This window comes from Cyrtonyx montezumae, unplaced genomic scaffold (assembly GCF_038088225.1).
Source record: "Cyrtonyx montezumae isolate F1298 unplaced genomic scaffold, pur_monq_1.0 scaffold_0, whole genome shotgun sequence".
Lineage (NCBI taxonomy): Eukaryota > Metazoa > Chordata > Aves > Galliformes > Odontophoridae > Cyrtonyx > Cyrtonyx montezumae.
The window spans coordinates 10,316,562-10,335,351 of record NW_027071824.1 but is presented as its reverse complement, the minus strand read 5'-3'; the positions used below and the strand labels follow the sequence as shown (position 1 = coordinate 10,335,351).

Genomic DNA, 18,790 nt, shown 5'->3' with positions numbered 1-18,790 from the left:
TCCAACCCAAGCCATTCTATTGAGTCTTCAAAAAAATAACCCCAAACAAGTATAATATTTTCCCAGAAAGACTTCCAGCATCTAAATAAAAGACATTTCTGTATCTTACTGTTATTTTCCCATTTCAAAGAACAGTTAATATACTGAGAAATTATTCATATTTGGTGCAAGGGTGTTCACCTAAAAACTAACAGTCGCAATACACATTAGGATGATGTTTAAAATCAACCAAGTGCAGAAAAAGATGTAGAAAGTATAATCAAAACTAGAAGCAGAAAAACACCAACCTAGACATTTTCTTTCTGTTCCTCTGCTTAGCATCTCAGTATGCATATAACATCAAAATACAAAAGCAACTGACTATATTTGCTTTAAAACTTACAGTGCATTTTCCATGTCTGCTATACTTTCTTCCATTTTCTGTTACTATGTAGAGGTAAATAAAGTTGTCATGGGATCCAACTGCAAGTAAGGTGCCATCTACAACAGAAAATTAAAATATTTGAAGTAAACTAACAAAATGTTTGTTTTTCAAATTTTAGTGATTTCAGATTCATCACTAAGAAAACTGTCTCAATAAATCTATTGCTCACAAGTGGTATTTAAGGATACATAACTGCTTTCATTGTACTGGTTTTCAGTCAGTATCTTTTTACTTCAAGAGTATATTTTTGGGGGAATTTTTTTCACCTCTGCTCTTTTTAATTAAGTGCAAATCCTCAGATTGCACTAATTTTCTGGAAATTATTGACAGCAGGCAGGCTTGAGTTTTGTGTTTTACTAAAAGCAGAGACCAGCATTTATTTCAAATTTATATAGGGTTTGTGGTTTTTTGGTGTGTTTTTTTTTTTTTTTTTTTTTTTTTTTGAGGGGGTGGAGTGGGCTGCACGTAAATCAGCTCTAAATCAGGTCTAAACAGCAAGCAGATCATTCAGTCATTGTGAGTAGTATTTTAAACAGTGTTATTCCCATTTGAAAAAAAAAAAGGTTAATGTGGTCAAGATTGCCATGAGTCACAATTAAATACTTCTGTAGTGTTGGTGAACAACAGCAGTTTGAAAGAAATTACTGTGCTTGGCAGAAGTGGCAGCAGCAGAGGAGCATTTTACTCACTGACATTGCATATTATCCAAAAGAAAACCAGAAACAGATTTACGAGATTCTTCTTCTACTCTGTTTTAACAGACAATTCAGACTCTGCTGATCTGTCATGTCACCTCCAAGGGAAAAGGCTCAGTACTGATTCAGAGTACATGTAATCACAAAGTACATACTTAACAAACAGCTCTGAGTTTCAGACAGACCTAAACCTAGTTTTTTTGTTTTATATTAAACTTTAATAATAAATAATAATAAAGTTAAATAATAAACTTGAAAAATTACCTGAAATGTTCATTAAAATATTATTTAAATCCTAAGCTATTTATAAACTGAGTAGACTAAACACTAATAAGGAAGCTTTTCCTCTTCTATTAACATGCCAACTATTTTAAATAAGATTTTTTTTCACTTTTCAAACGTCCCATTTATCAGAAACTACAACACAATGATTATTCTGAATGCACAAGTCTGCCTACCTACTGAATAGCGCATCACTGAGAGCTGCTCATTGCCATCAGTGTGTATTGAGACCAGATCCCTTGTTTCTGCATCCAGAACAAACCACCTAGAGAGAGGAGAATTCCAGTGAGCATCATGTCTGATAAAAAAAGAAAAAAAACCCAAACAAAACCAAAGCAGCAAGCAAAAGAACGATGATCACTGACTTGCTTCATCTTGTCATGCTAGCCCTCAGGCTACACAGCAAACATCTGTTTTTAATAGAATGCTTTTCTGGTTCACAGTACAATTTTCACTGAAAAACATAACATTTTAAATGCAGCTGAATTTTTTTCCCCCCTCCATTAAACATTGAAATAATCACCAAAGTGTCTTCTGGCTGATAAACATGCCACTGGGTAGATAATGTGTTGGCACCTTAACACCCTGAATCTTGAGGCTACAGCTGAATTTTGAATCTACCACAGACACTCCATTCTGAATAATGGCTTTGATAGAAATTTGATTGTTGAAATCGTACGAAGCAGAAGTAAAGAACAATAACAACAAACACAGTAGAACTGGGGCAGAGTGAAAAACACTTCCACTCTCATCCTTCTCATGCTCATCCTACACACAAAACATATTATAATTGGGATTTTTTGTTATTTTATGGTAACTTTTTTATACTGCAGTATTAGCTCTACGACACATTGAAAAAATTCATAGATGCCCAAAAACAACTGACAGCAAAATGAATAAGATCAGTAGAACAAGATCCTCTCACAACAGTGCCTAACTCCTAATAACAACAGCAAATGTTTGATAGACAAAGATAACAAAAGTTAATTTTAAATATATTTATATACATACACACGCATGTCATGAAAACAGAAGATTTCATCATGGTTAAATAAATAAAAGGTGTCAACACAATCTAATTTCTGTGTTTAGAACTTCAAATCTCACCACCGTTCAAACAATGGCCAAGTTTATGCGCCCAGGATCAAACAGCAAGCTCAGACTGTGGGTATGACAGCAAACTCGAGGGAACAAGCATACTGCAACTCCAAAACAAACTTATATAGCCTAAAATGAGCCCTGAGGAACAGCAGCATACATGGCTGCTTTCTATGGATGGAGGTGAGGTTCCAGTTTATGATGATTAAGAGCCAGCTGCTTGGCATCTGGAAAGTGGGCTGGTCCTGAGGGCTTAAAAACAGCTTGTGGTTAGAGAACCACGCGAAAGAAAGAAATTAAACATCCACATGAAAAAAACAGTCCCACATGGCACTGAGTGTTGAGCAGTCTGTGTGCAAGGCAGATGGAACCAGTGGAAAACAGCTCATATGTTCTCAATGGACAGCAGCAGAAACCACACTTGGTGTTTTTCAGTGCTGTGAGCCAAAATGCAGACTTTTGATGTCTTCCAGTCTATATACTGAAGCTTATAAGTTACCTGAATGCAACAGAAGTCACAGTTGCTATTCAGTTCAAACACTAATCCTTTATCCCTGTCAAATACTTCAGTAAAATGCCAAAATACCCTATGAAGACAGTGATGTTCCTGCACCAGGAACATGGCTCTCATCTGGCGCTGATGCTGGTGCTTTAGGGAGTTCCTTTGATGGTCTTACCTGAAGTAGGTAACCCTCCTGTTAATGATTATTATGGAAAATGAAATATATTCAAAGGTTGGAAAAGCACGCAAACAAATCCAATGTACTGAAAGCACAGAAGTTGTATTTGATGGTATAAAACATGAGACTTCTGCAGGTCTTAAGAGTACACAGTGAGTTTTCACAGGGCATTAAAAAACAATACTTTGTGACACTGGTCTTCCTCCCAAGTTCCTCCTGAACAAAATATGCTAACAGCTGACCATGGAAACAGTCAGTGCACCGTGACAATTTTGATATTAATTTAGAAAAGTAAGTGCTGGTCACATCTAGTTCAGCTGTTTCTTGGTGCATCTGCAATCTGGAGTCAAATGCACTCCCTTCAATTACCCAAGCTCACCCAAAGCTGTGACAAACCTTGTAGTAAGCCAGCAAGAAAGCGTGTCTCCATGACTACAGTCTAGCAGCTATGTAATTCACTGGCATGCCCTAAAAAGGCTCTGTAGTGCCCACAGCTGGGTCCACCTTCAGACTGCATTTTGAGAGAGGATCTTCCTCCCAGCACAAGGGTATGCTACACGAAAATAGTAGTGGACTCTGGAAATGCCACATCAGGCTCAAAAGTGAACTCTCCTGACTTTAGATCTGCAGATTAGTTGAAATAATGCTGCAGGATTTGTATCCATTTTTGCCCCATTATTATTGCAAGCAACATGCTTGAATTGTGAGTTAATATAAATATGAACGAGCTATCAATATTCTCATGTTTCTTGTTACCCTATTCCCTTGCTTGCCTTTTTTTTTTTTTTAATTTTTTTTAATAGATAACCTATCTGAAGAATATTATTTAATTAGAAAAAATCCCTATGGACAACTCTTTTCAAAAGTCAATCCTTATGACACTAACATTTACTACTGGCAATTTACATCTGTGAATACACAATTTTTCTGATAAAATCACCAGGGAAACAGTATTCCAAAGTTACAGTTTTTGCAGTTGTACTTGAAAAAATGAATCTTAAACCTAGAAAGTGTTCAGCATGTTGACTGTAAAAATGAACAAACAGGGACATTTAGGCTTCTTCATTCCACTACAAATGCTGAATTGGTCTATGTTTGAGTAACTGTTGACTGATCTACCTCCTTGGAGCTCTGACTTTCTGGCCTTGACCTTAAGCCTTCAGTTTTCTAAATAATGCAAATATTTTTACATGAATGTTGCTTGTCTTTTTCTTCTGCAGTGCTTTTGAGTAGTTGTAGCAATAGCCCTCAAAATATTCTACGTTATTAGTCACAAGAATATTTTACTTTCCTGCAAATAATGCCACTGACAGCATGGCAAAATTATCCGTACAGTGCTTTGGAAAAAACTCAGTTTTCTGAAAAGATTTTCCACTGCCAGCCCTTTTGGCTTCTTCAGCTCCACACTTTCAGCAAACAACAGCATCAACAAGAAGATATTAGTTCTCTCCATGCCAGGGTTAGTCACTGACCACTGAAGACCAGACGTGCAGCAGGTATTTAAAGAATTGGGAACAAAACCTGCAGCAGATGATTTGCAGACAGTCCCAACAGGAAAATGATACTAAAATACTCATCATGAGAAGTGGTATGTGAAAGCTACTCCAGAACCTTGATGTGTTGGTATGATAAAAACACAAGATCAGCCATAAAATCCAACATTGTCAGTGCTCCATTTCTAATCCTTGCCTTGCTGATCTCAATACTTGAAACAAAGCAGCACGAGAGTTGCAATAATACACCAAAGTTTGGATTTATTGAATCCTAAACAAATTAGACTAATATAACATTTGCTTTATGCGTTTTGAGTCACAAATCAAGAAAGTTATTAAGTAACTTGATATAGATCTGAGTCTCCTCTTCTATAGTACTCAAAATTTGTCATGCAACCCCATTCCTCTGGGAAATGACTCCCCTAGACCAGGTTATCTGGCACAAAAAGCATCATGTGATGCCAGCAGTTAGTCAATAAAATCTTAAACTTTTCTGTTGATTCACAACTCCCTATTTCTCATCCACGTGTATACTTACCAGGTCCCCCACTTCAATTGGCTATAATTTGTGTCTCAAACCTAACCCTAATCATGTAATTTCAGAACAAAAGAAATAGAATGGTAAAAATGTAACTGCTTCATTGTAAGAACTCAGTAAAAAATAAAGAACAAAAACAAAAATAAAAAACCCCAAACCAAAAAACACCTACAACCAAACAAACAAAAGCTCCTCCCAAAAAAGCAAGACATAAATTTACCCAATACAGTGCAAGGGGGTTGTCTAAAATAATTTGAGTAACATGAATTTAAACTGAAAAGTGCTGAATTGAAAAAGTGATGTTAAATGCTGTGGGTACAAAAACAAACAACAAAGGCAGTCAAAAGCAAACACCAGACTGAGTGCTCCAACTGCTCAATCTGCCTAGATTGAGCTTTGATGTAATTTCCAAAAAATGCCTAGCAGCTACCAAGCAACATGGCTTGATCTTTTTCTTTTCCCCTATCTCAAGTTTCATTACTCCAATATCTTCTGTTCTGTTTAATGAAGGTAGAAGCACTAAATCAGTTTAATGCTATAATTAGAAAGAGATGAAAACATCGAAAGGGACAATGTGGAAATCAAACGTACAAGAGCTAAATAAGATTTTTCTTAGCAGGGTACACTAGATTTCCTAGTCTGAGTTTGTACCTAATGAATTTACTGCAGATTGTACCATCAGCTTGGATAAAGAAACAACTTGAAAAATATTTAACATCTAGATTTTTCCAGGAAAGTTAAAGGTTGTTGCATATGCTGAACAGCTTTTAAAGTCAAACTGTAAATGCTTTTTAGGCACGTTGTTAGGTATAAAAAAAATAAATACAGGAAGCAGATTAAACAAAACAGAAAACAATTTTCTCGCATGTGTCGTTTTACTAATCTATGAGTAAGAAATAGAATAAAAATGTCAGTAGATTTCTTAGCTGCTCCTCCAACCTTTCTAATGCTATGAATATCCTTTTTTTTTTTTCTTTTAGTTGATTCTTGCTAGAACTCCACCACACTGGACTCCTTTCAAGTGAGATGATACTGAGCCAAAAAGAATTTGGATATGAATTGAGACAATTTTTTTCCACCACAAAAAGACGCCTGAATTAAAGGTCCTGGCTTGTCTTTTGACAGTTTTGAAATAAGCAACAGTTCTGGGATGAATATGAACAGCTCAATAACGCTTCACAGCAGAAATGCCAACATTTGCCTTACACAAAAGAAATCAGAATACTAGCCTGTTCACTTGACTCTCTAGGTCAATCTAAAAGGCTGCAAGTGTATTTGACTTGGAAAGTATAAAGATCTGTACTGTACCTGTCTTATCTTACAAACTGATGTTACACACACAATTAAAATATATAATACTCCCAGCACCAAAAAACCAAAAAACAAACAAACAAAAAAAAACCCACCCCATAATGCCAAAGAAAGACTGGGACTTTCATGGAAGAGTAGCTCAAAAAATAGAAAACTAAAAACAACAGCCTAATAGTCAAATAATCCTTCTGTTTCCATCTGCACCCCATAAGAAAGATCTGCCCCATTCCCCAAATTCTTAGACTTGCTAACTCCACGCAGAAGAATAAAAACCAAGAAACATATATACTCTGATATTTTGATACTATGATTCTTGTAAACCTTCAAATTTCTGATCTTTGTAACTCAATCAATGCCTGCTTACCGTCCCGAGTGTGTTCCTATCGCAACCACCGCTCCGCTGGGATGGAAATCAGCACAGTGCCCTGGTTCCTAAGTAGGGAGGCACAGACATGTCATTTGCCCACCTGCTTTACCCTCCAAAGAAACTTTAAAAACCTAACACGAACTAACAGTAAAAAAAACTACTTTGCAGACAGATTTTCCTTTAAAGGATCACTGATATACTACACGACCTTCTTGCAACTAGAAAGCTGAGTTTCTTAGTAAAAAGATGTGTTTGCTTAGATAATAGGACAGAATTAACCAAAATATGATATGAACAATTGACAGCGAGGATGGACTTCTTCTAAAGCCAAACCTTTCACACCTGCACTATAGCCTTTGTAGATGGTTTGAATAATTGAAAAGTTGAACTGTAACAAGCAGAAAGCATTTGGAACTTCATTCTGAGCTCGATCACTAGAATGGCATTTGACAACACTAATCAGATTGCAACATATACAACATCTGAAGAACCTTGTCAAGCTTATCAAAAGCTTTCAAATGGCTCTTCAGTGCCTCAGTTACAAGATTTCTGCTTCTTTCATTCACAAGGGACAAGGATGCTTCAGAAAATGAATGCTTTTTCCTATTTTCCAGCTTTATATTTAATGTTGAAGGGTTGACATACATCTAGCAGCCTGGTCCATTCCAGTGTGTGGTCCACAGAGTTCCACATACAAACTTGCCTATCTTGAGCACAAGTTAAAAATAAGTCTTTGAAGGGATGTGATGCCAGTCCCCAGAGTTCATCTGTATGTCCCTGGAAAGAACACATGTGATTTGATAAGGAACAAAATAAGTCTCAGATTAATACACAACCAGGGAAACTTCTACAGTTTTAGGGTAATAGTACCAGAAATCATTTTTGCTTACCTGTACTTCTACTAGGAAGCCATCATTAAATGTTCCACGCAAAACAAAGTTTCGTGAAGTACCCACTAAAAATTGATCTGCTTTTCCTTCTGCAACTGCTCTTATTGTTCCATACTGATCAGGAACCTAGGAAGAAAAACATTTGTGAAGCCACATCATGGACCTTAACAGGCACTTCTTTCCATAAATAGTGCACAATAGTACCAGAACAGCAATTCTCCTACTAAAAAGGAATAATATAATCACATCTGCACTACGCAAGGACTTGACCTCAAACTTACCACATTTGTTTGTTCATTAGATACAATAAGACCTCACTCTGAAACAATTGGAATTATTCCATTTTAATAGGTCTCAGTAGAAAAAAAATACTGAATACTGATTTTTAAGCATCTGACACACCAAATACATGCACTCCACATTCTTACAACTAAGAAGGATGGGAATAATATTTATAGTTACTGTCTACTTTCCAAAACACGTGTGAAAATTAAGAAGAATCTTGTAGCTAACAGTAAATGCTTTCTGATTTTCTTATATGGCCTCTGATAGTCAATGGTCATATGCCCTCTGTCAGCAATGACTCCATGTTTTACTGAATTTGTTAATCACATGCTTGGACTCTCACACACTACTTTATTTTACAGTAGGCATTTGTTCTTTTTCTTTAGAAAAAATGTTTATTGTAATAGGATAGAAAATAACTATAATTGTTCAGAAAGCTGTGCCATGGGGTTCCAGTTGTATTTCTCAAAAAAAAAAAAAAACCCACAAAAAAAAAAACACATGTTAACAAAAAGAAAACAGAGTCTGATATGAATAGCATTTTGCTCAAGTCTAAAGGTTGTACAGGATAACTCAAAAACTACTTACTGTCAGACATGCTCTCTAATGGTCAATATTGGACTTGAGACAGTAACAAGCTCTTTTCATTAACTTGTGTTTAGTTCCATCAGAATGCTGCTATAAGTGGGCACTAGTTATGTGGAATAAATCACTGCTAGTAAAACTGAGAATAAACTATTTCAGGAGATTGTATATTGTAAGAAAAAAAACACCCCAATTCTTAAGTCCATAACATACAATTTTTTCCATTTTATCCTCTTCACTACCATACAGACAACTCAAAGGCATACATTTTCACTAAATATCTGTTTTTTAGATAAAGTCAAGGGAAGTTCCTTATCATAACTAATTTCTGCAGAGTATCCATACATATCCTACTTATTATTCCTCTACTGTCAAAGGCTCAACAAAAAACTCAAATCCTGGTAAAATTATGTTTATCCAGACAGGCAAACTTTAGAAAAACACAGGCAATACTGAAGAAAGTACTCAAAAATAGGATGAACAAAAGAAACTAAGGAAGAGCTCAAAAAATAGATCACGTGGGCTCATTTCTAGGCTGAAAATTGTTATACTTTTAGTGCAAAATATCATCTTTCACTTAAAAAGATAGCAACCAGGAGGCATGCTGTCATCCTAACTACAGATACTTTAAGGAATACAGGAAGGATCAGGACTGCTAGTCATACCTTGTTAATACAACTTCCTTGTCACTTTGCCTTCTTACCTCAATCTCCCTTTCGGGATTCAAATCATGATCCCACAGAATGATCTTGCGGTCTTTCCCACCTCCTGTTAGCAGCATCCCATTCCTCATTTGACAGAGGGTAAACACACTGCCATCATGAGCTTTGATTTGTCTGCTTATCTGATATACTCCTACATTCACAAAAAGAAAATAATACAAAATACTAGTCATTTTCTCAACTGAGGATTACAAGAAACTGAACATGTTGGCATAAGACTAAAGTAACAGTGCACAATCAATAATTGCATTTGGGTTGTCAAGCCATTAGCATTGCATTAGTACTGCAAACACAAGGTGGTAGTGTTTTCTTACAGGATAAAAAGATAAAATAAAAGGTGTGCCTTTCTGAAGAGAAACGTTTTGAGCTTAACCACCCTAAAACTTGTGAATACAAGAACAATTACGTTCTAAATACTCTAAATTTCCTGCTATCCTAGAGAACACAGTTTTTCCAGATGCAAGAAGAACTCCCAAAATATTGAAAAATATTTGTGATGCAATTACTATCAAAGAATTATTTTATTAAAAGAAACTCAAAGACTTCTCTACAGTCTTATGGGAATGAAAATGATAAAAAAAAAAGCAAATTATTTATAGTAAAGTTTCCAGGATGTTAGATCCTAATATCTGATGCTTGATGTTGCTTCACTTAAAAATAGTAAAGCAGCATTTGGCAACTATCAATATTAGTCTACTCAGAGGAAAACACTAGAAAGAATCAAAGGGATGGAAAAATTGGACAAAAAAACCAAAACAGAATTAAAGGAAACCTCTTGCATTCCAATTGGGTGTTCATTCGGAAAGAACTATTGTAGGAAAGAACATCTTAATAAAGGAAGATTCTAGGACTTTGTAGATTCGCAGATATGAAAGAAATAATCACAGAAAAATCCTGAAACATCACCCACATAAATGGCAACATAATTCAGCTGACTCTGGCTGCAACTGAAGTCTGTTCAAGTCAGCATGCTCTTACACTGTGAAAAAGTCTGGTGAGTAACTTAATACCATGAACTAACTAAAGGATCTCATATTCAATTAACCTGATGTAAATAAATGCTGTATTTGATAACTTTTAAGATTACATAGGGAAAAGGTTATTTCACACAAAAAAGAACCTTAAAATTAAACATCAGATAACCTGTTAAATTGCTTATCCATGGTAGTTAGCTTGAAAGACAAGAAAAGATCTACCTACAAAAACAGACTTACCTTTAAATATTTGCTTTTTACACGAATGTTTTCCTGGCATACCAATTTAAACCAGAGTGTTTGAAATAGCTGCCAAGTAAAATGAATTATCCTTGAATTTATAAGTTACCTTAGGGCTCAACTGTTCCAGGTCTGCATATGTTGGATAACAAATAATTTCTCTTTCTTTTCTACAAAACTTTTGTCCTGAAGAGTAACTTCAACCCATGTTTCAAATAAAATGGTTTAAAAACTACCCTTTACTGCAAAGATTTTAATGTTGTCTTAACCAGACACTCATTTGCATAACTGGTATAAATGTGCATTACATTTTCCCTTCACACACAAGTCCTCTTAACAGTATCCCCCCGAGACAAAGCGTGGTACCACATAAGCCTTAGGAAGCAAATGCAGCCTGCAGACTCCTCAAACCAAACCCATAGCCTCACTCACACCACAGGATGGAAGGAAATATGATTAACTGCACAACTGCAAAATGCAAAACATTTAGATAAACTAGTTTTCATTCACTATGGGCAGGGGAAACTCCAGATCATCATTAACTCATTAAGACCTGAAGGAGTTCAGCATCAATTGCTACTAATAGCCCAGTTCTTTCTGTTTTGTTTCTAATGCAATTCTTTCTATATATTTGTCTTCTACAGACTGTCTAATCTGTGATTAACTGTGAACTTATCCTACCTTTAGGTCCTTTTCCTGGAGTAGATTCTACAGTAGTTTTGCCCCATATAAGTATTATCCCACCTGAGTCTCCAGTGAGCACATCACCATTTCCCAAAAAAGCCAAACATTGGACAAATTTGGGTTTTTCATATTTCTGAAACAAAATAAGAAAGAGAAAGAGATAATTGCTTGTACTCCATGTACTTCAAATAATGTATCCACACACATACTACATGGCATATACATAAATAGAATCTAAGCTTTTATATTTACCCACTCTGCACAAATTATAAGGTGACAATAAAACAAAGTTGAAGAAAACACGAGCAGACCATTCTGCTAATTTAAAACTGACCTCAATATCAAGACATTCTTACCCCAAAAATCCCTTGCTTCCTTGATAATGAGTTGCCACTCCAAGTCCAAAAAAATATATGAGATTTGCCACATGTTATTATGGTATTTGCATCAGTTGGATGGAATTCTACAGCAAGTACAACTTCATTTGTAGTCTGAAATAACACAAATAATATTTATTCAGATGTTCTATTCTACTTTTACTAGAAACTCATGTAAAATCACAGGTTTCAGCAGAAAGAGGAAGAGCTACACAGGTTGTTCTACGTATGAAATATGAAAGTATGAAATCCATAAGCATTCCCTCCTAAACTGTCTGTCTGAACGACTGCACAACTCCTTTTAGTATCATCTACTCATACTTGTTTTTTGGCTTGTTATGTTTTTTAAAAACCATCCTTCAGTGGTGATGTACTGCAACGGGTTGCCCAGAGGGGTTGTGGATGCCCCATCCCTGGAAGCATTCAAGGCAAGGCTGGATGTGGCTCTGGGCTGCCTGGTCTAGTGGTTGGTGACCTTGCTCATGGCAGGGGGTTTGAAACTAGACGATCTTCAAGGTCCTTTTCAACCTAGACCATACTATAATTTTGTGATTCAGTAAGAGGTCAGTGCTTCATATTCACTTCCCAAATCACAAGAACTTTGCTTTCTAGTGTAGCTAAGAATTTTGCCATGGGAAGTGAGTGAAATACAAAAATGTATTTTTGGATTGAACACTGTTTAGTTTCTGAACAGACTAGTTTGCTTTTCTAAGTAAGAAAACTATGATAGAAGTAACTCAGGCAACCATAGCATACCAGGATTATATACATTATTCTCTTTCTGAAATTCCATAAAAATTCATTTGCATTCTTTTTTCTCCATAAAGAAGAGTAAAAATGAAGCCCACTCAACTCAAAACTCTGAAACATACGGTCCAAGCTTTGTATTTCTACTGGCTGTATATACTTCTACTGAATTATTAACACCTCAGTGAATATTATATCCCTTATCAAGGAATTTTACAAACTAGTCATTTTTCTGACTTTTAAAGTAAGAAAAATGACTAAACCAAATCAACAAAACCTTCATTTGAGGTAATTTCCTGGAGGCAATTATTCTGCACTATGCTTATGTAAACGCATCTATGCCATTTCACTTCTATTTAAGCACATGACTTAAAGGAGTATACTTAAATGTTGCTGAATCGGTTCCCGGGAAAGTACAAAAGCTTGGCCCTATTCCACTCCAACATTTTGGGCTCTCTTGAGGAAAACAATCTTCTGAAATGCAATTTATTGTTTATGAATGCATTTAGCTCAAGGGAGGAAACTTAGATAAAGTCTTAAAGATGAATAACTGGAGTTTTCACTGCTGATCTGTTTGCTAGCCAGCTCTGGAGCACTGAAGACTCAAGAGTAAAAGTTAGTCAAAAGGCAATGTTAATAAAATGGGAAAGGAAATCTACAGAATATGTCACATAGTTTGATATGAAATACCTGCAGTAAAATGAAATGAATACAAAAGCTGACATTTAATTACACTAACACTCACAGAAAAGTGCACAGTTATTATTGGTCAACAAGATTTGTGGAAAATGAGCCCCAAAGCCCTGATTATTTGCAACTGCATGTTCGTAAACACATAGACATACATGCTTATAGAGTATTTCACATACTGACTCATGATTAAAACAAAGTAAGAAATAAAACCAAACAACCCTTAGTTCCACATCCATATTTTATCTGTTTGCTTGTTGCAAGTAAGATGTCTCAAAACAGGGACTTCTGCAGTAAGTTATTATTAGATTGGGTGTTTCCAGTGGATTCAGCGTTACACCAACACTTCTTATCAACCAGCAATTCAGCAACTCACAAGGCAATGAGGAAGAACAAATTGCAATATGCAGAGGTACATCTACCAAAAAAATCAATGTCTGGAAATTGATTCAGAGAAAAATGAAAAAAAAAAAAAAAGAATGTCTTAAAGTATATATATCTTAATATAAAGAATTACAGACAGAATCATTACTTCAGCTCCTTCAAAATTTCCAGTATTATTATTATTTTTTAATTAAGTAAAGACTAGAGGATTGCTTTATTTTGATTAGCCTTTGGGTAACAGTAAAATTTAATTAGAAGCGTTCCAATATTCAAAACACTTTCAACATACAAGTTAAGAACACATTTCTTTTGTGCCCTAATAAAACCCAGCAGTACTACATGATTGTTTCTAAGATCAAATTTGTGTCTCACAAAATTATTGTATTTTTGGGAATAAAAGCATTTGTATATCAAAATAGGCATTTGTGTACATTTACCTTTATTTCTGCTACTTTTGATTTCTTCTGCCAATCCCATACAGTGAGCATATGTTCATTAGAGTCATCAATTACACACAAATGAGTACCAGAATCCTAAAAGAAAAAGACAAATAATTATCAAAGCATGTTTCAGAAACAAGGCATGGCACTAATACTTTAAAACAAACAAACACACAAAAAATAAAAAAACACAACAAAGGCAGAGATATAAATCAAACAAGTTCTTTTTAAGAAATTATACGATAAGAATACTTGGTGTTTTCTTATTGCTTAGAGGTAAGACATATTTTAGGTAAGAAATATTTTTTCATAATCTCAACAGCAAATCATCATGTTTCAAAATATATTCTAGGAAAGCTTTAGAGTATCTTACCAAATCTTTTACTTCCAGTTTATATATATACATTTTCATTAAATAAAAATGTATATATACTACCATGCTAATATCAATAATGTTTCTCCCCTCTTTCTATTCTACAAGTATATTTTTCCTCGAGTCTCAGAACACAGTGTTCCTCTTGCGGTTTACTTTCTTAAGGGTGACCATCACACACAGCTTCACAGTATTAATATTCAGAAAGCATCTCATCTTTCTCCTCAAAGAGCATTAAGTAAGTACTGTTATGTATTTCATTACGTAGTTGGTAAAACTGAATGAAGCAAGGTAACACTTTCAAAATAAATTGTGATTACAGAAGCAGGAAGATATCGCATCTATGGCATTAAATAACTGCAATGGCTCATACTTGTACAAACCAGCTGCTTCAAGGACATGCGTGGTAAGATTTGGAGGAGGCCTTGTTTATTTTAAAGCTGATTTGTGCAGCTCAGACTGCTTTCTCTAACAAATTATGAAAATAGAAGTGGCTGAAATTTTTATTCCCCAATACTAACGCTGTTATGAACAGTACTACACAAACATGCATTTCAATTAAGTGGAAAAAGCCCTTGAGAGAGCACTGGCAACACAGATTGCTTTTGCGTGGGTTAGGGGATTATGTGATAAAAGCACAGCTCTAGATACTTCACATTTACTTTTTCAGTCTAATAAAAGCTAACGTTCCAAATTTCTTAGGTTTTTTTTGTTTTGTTTTTTTAAATTATTCTTTTAATCAAATGGTGGTACATGCACTTATTTGCCTTAAAGTTAAAAGGTTCCTGGTTTCATACAGTAATAGGAATTACAAATTACAGATTTCTCCTCACACTATTTTGTTACACCTTATTTATAGAAGGTTTTTTTTTATTATTTCCTAAATGACAAAACCTAGACATAACTAAATAAGCAATATTTTGATGTTTGGTGAAACAGCAGCAAGAGAGCATAAGCATTTATTTTTCAACAGGTAGTATCTGAAGATGCTCAAAACCCAACTGGTTCTACACAGTCCATGCTGGATGAGGTGATCACCAGAGGTCCCTTCCCACCTTAGCAGTTCTGTGATTGTGTAAGCAAAAAACAACTGGGTTTGGGGTTGGGTTTGTTTCTTTGTTTGTCTGTTTTTTGTTTTGTTATTAAACATCAATTCTCTGCCACTGCAAGAATAATAGCATGGATTTTCAGGAAGTCTGATATGCCCTAGCACTTGGGCAAAAACAAAAAGGCAGGTTAAAGATTAAAATACACACGTATTTTTAACAAAATAAACACAGCAGCAAAATGGAAATGAGAATTTTATCAGTGATAACACAACATTTTCATTTCTTACTATTACTCCTGATACATTTTGTGAGCACAAAGATTTACAAAATTTCTATTTCTTACTCTGTGTATTACAGATTAATATTATGAAGCACAAATTGAACTTTTTTATTTTTATTTCCCTGTGCGTGGATAAAATCCTATTCCAGTTGTGAAAGCAGCCAAGCTACCCTTTCCATGAAAACCCAGTAAAACACCTTCATGAAGCTCAGAAACGTGCTTGTTTTTAACATCCGAACAAATGAAAGCTCCCTCTTGTCCTGCCCCAACCAAATTCAAACCACCAAGCCCAGCAGATTTCAATTTCCAGCCAAGGTATTTCTGTGCCTCCTGTTTACTCATAAAGCTTGTCTGTTGCCACAACTTTGCAACTGCGATTTCCTATTTATCCACCTTGCTTGTTGTCAGCTGTTTTTATAGAGTATGCTGACTTTACTGACACGGTTTTAATACCAAAGCAGTTCAGCAATCACATTCAGAAGGGTCAGACAAATCAGGTACTACCTCAATAGTAGCATTTTTCTTACCGCCTTCGAAAAATCCAAGCACCCAACTCCACGCTCGAAAGTCCCCAGGCCGATAACCTGTAGCGTCACCAGGCTCACTGAGTCCCACACTCTAACATGGGGCTGCAAGGGCTGTGCAAAAGCAATGGGACAAACAGCGTCATCGACAGCAAAAGCATCGAACGCAGCTTTTGTCAAGCTACCCAAGCAGCAAAATGGGGTGAAACGCAGCCGAGTTGTGTGGATGCTGCTGTTGGACTGTGTCTACAACCTCAAGAGGCAAGAGTCGAGACAGCTTCTGGCCACTGCATGGGAGCTACACAAATATCACATGGGCGTTTGGTACTTGTGAAAATAAATCTCTTTGCAATTTAAACCACTGAACAAATAAAGGAAGAGTCATCTTGAATTTCAAACCCCAGTCTTAAACATCTTGCACAACAACTGAAAACCAGCGATCAAACCCTATTTTTTAAAACATAGAAGTATGCAGAAAATAATATTAAAAAAAAAAAACAACCTAGTGTGCTGAGTCACCTAACAATAACCAACTGTTGAAGGTAAACCTCCTAAAGTATAATGCATCCAAGTACTATCCCAAAGCAGGTGAGCTTCATAAATGCAAAACAATTACAAATAAAGTAGGAATCAGATTGCCTTAGGGACAGCATTCACCATAAAAAACAAATCAAACAAAAAACCCAACAAAAAATAAGAGCAGAGTTAAAAAGAAGTTCATTGGAAATCATAGCAATATCTATACAATGCCCACAACCATTTATCACAAAAATAATAAATTAAACGTTTGAGTATGGGTTGTACTTTATGTGTTTCTACATTTCAAGGCATCTGTGTTATTTTTTTTATCTATAACTTTGTGAAGATTATCTGATTATTCAAATCATGAGAGCTCAAGGACAAGAACTTTTAACTATGCTTGTCCAACTAAGCAGGATTTCTGGGAAAGTTTGATGCATCTTCCACAGATTCCCAAAGTTGGTCTCCCCTCCCATGAAGCCTTACGAACACATGGACCCACTGAAGTGGGGTTTTATTTTCCACTGGGAAAAGAACTACTGAAAGAGATGTAACAAATGATGTAGCCTTATAAATGAATTACAAGGCTCACAGTTGCTTGCAGGATTAATAATGAGTTTTCCATGTCACTGATTGAAGACCATGAGCCTCTACTCTTTTTGACATATGACAGAATGCTTATGTGGTACTACCTTTTGCTAGAAACATACTATTAACTTTGGACGCAGCAAAATATCTCAGGAAATTCAGTGCATAAGAAAATCTGCAAACAGAAGGTGATTATGGGATTTTAAAAAAACAAAACAATTTTCCCTGATTTTCAAAACAAGACACTACTGCTCGACAGCTCTATTACTTACCCTTCCATCTTTATCCACTCCAGCTAACTGTCCTGTTGCAATTCTAATTTTGTCTGGATGAACTGCAAGACTAAGACAGACAGAAATATGACTTGCTTTTGCTGTCATCAGCCTTCAGAACTGAGAGGTTTTTTCTTTCTTTTTTTTTTTTTAATTTTTATTTTTCAACAGAAGCCCATGAAGTCACTTAAAATCCTAGATTCCTCTTTTAACAAGACATCTTGAAAATTTTCCTTATCAGACTATTTTGTCACATATAATATTGCAAAATCCTGCTGGGCTGATCAGGCTTTTGCAATGGCTGCTGGCACACAACCAGGAGTGCCACAAGAGCCACCTCCACATGTGTTCAGACAAATAAATCTCAGGTTTGCACTATATTGGGAGTCCACTGTAACAAAATACACATTGTCTTATGTTCAACTTCCTAGATATAGTTACTTGCCATTTTTATAAGCACTACAGCATTCTTCACGCCCAAATCTATGGTAGCACAAACTTGGAGAAAAACAGCTGGGAAGATGGTCAAGGATATATTCACCCAGGAGTTAAGGACTAGTCCCCCTTGAAATGAGATACTGATAGAATTGTACTAATGAGAACCTCCAGTGTGGTGCATTCCTCGTGTATGTCAAAATCGGTTTTTGCTTTGAAGCCAATATAAAAAAAAAAAAACAACAAAAAACAACCAAAGATACTATAATTTCCAAGTCCACATCCTCTTACTCCTACTTATTATTTGACTGGCCTTCTCATTTGCTTTCTCTGTAAAATTAAAAAGGTGAGGAAAGCAAGACAATAGGCAAGACAGAACAGTAGACGGAGTAATTAATAAGTCAGGATGGTAGACACCAAAATGTTTAAAATTGTCTAAGTTTTTGAAAGAATGTAAAGAACACAAGTCTGAAAGCATTCTTCCCACAGGAAACAATTACAGTCATGAAAGCAGAGCTAGGAGAAAAGAGGTTTAGATAGCAACTCCTTTCTTTCACTCAGGTATACTAAGGATATACCTCTCAAACCAAAGCCTTCTACTACTCTTCAACTAATGTTGTTGAGCGACCAACTGCTTCTGCACCAGCAACAATGTTTGCTCCAGTTTTCCTCCCTTTGTGTTTTGTTTGCAAGTGTCTTTCTCTTACATCAGATGGTCTAAATTCTTAGATATTATTTCTATTTAAAAATTAGAAAAAATTCTTGTCTTCCATTTGGTTTTCTGATTCTCCTTACATCCACATCAGTGCTGTACTGCCTTTAACTGCTTGATCTAGGAATTTGG

The 18,790-nt window shown here is 35.6% G+C and overlaps 1 protein-coding gene across 1 annotated transcript in view; it reads right to left on the bottom strand.

Moving 5' to 3' along the window:
* The window catches only part of EML4 (EMAP like 4), a 146,319-nt gene that overhangs the window by 12,606 nt on the left and 114,923 nt on the right, over positions 1 to 18,790 (bottom strand). The window contains exons 10-20 of the mRNA XM_065753119.1: positions 17,512 to 17,581; positions 16,136 to 16,246; positions 13,904 to 13,999; positions 11,625 to 11,759; positions 11,266 to 11,401; positions 9,352 to 9,503; positions 7,779 to 7,904; positions 7,534 to 7,665; positions 6,886 to 6,953; positions 1,578 to 1,666; positions 383 to 480 (exon numbers count right to left, since the gene is read on the bottom strand). Coding sequence (XP_065609191.1) covers positions 383 to 480; positions 1,578 to 1,666; positions 6,886 to 6,953; positions 7,534 to 7,665; positions 7,779 to 7,904; positions 9,352 to 9,503; positions 11,266 to 11,401; positions 11,625 to 11,759; positions 13,904 to 13,999; positions 16,136 to 16,246; positions 17,512 to 17,581 — 1,213 coding nt within the window. The remainder of the gene's footprint in view (positions 1 to 382; positions 481 to 1,577; positions 1,667 to 6,885; positions 6,954 to 7,533; positions 7,666 to 7,778; positions 7,905 to 9,351; positions 9,504 to 11,265; positions 11,402 to 11,624; positions 11,760 to 13,903; positions 14,000 to 16,135; positions 16,247 to 17,511; positions 17,582 to 18,790) is intronic.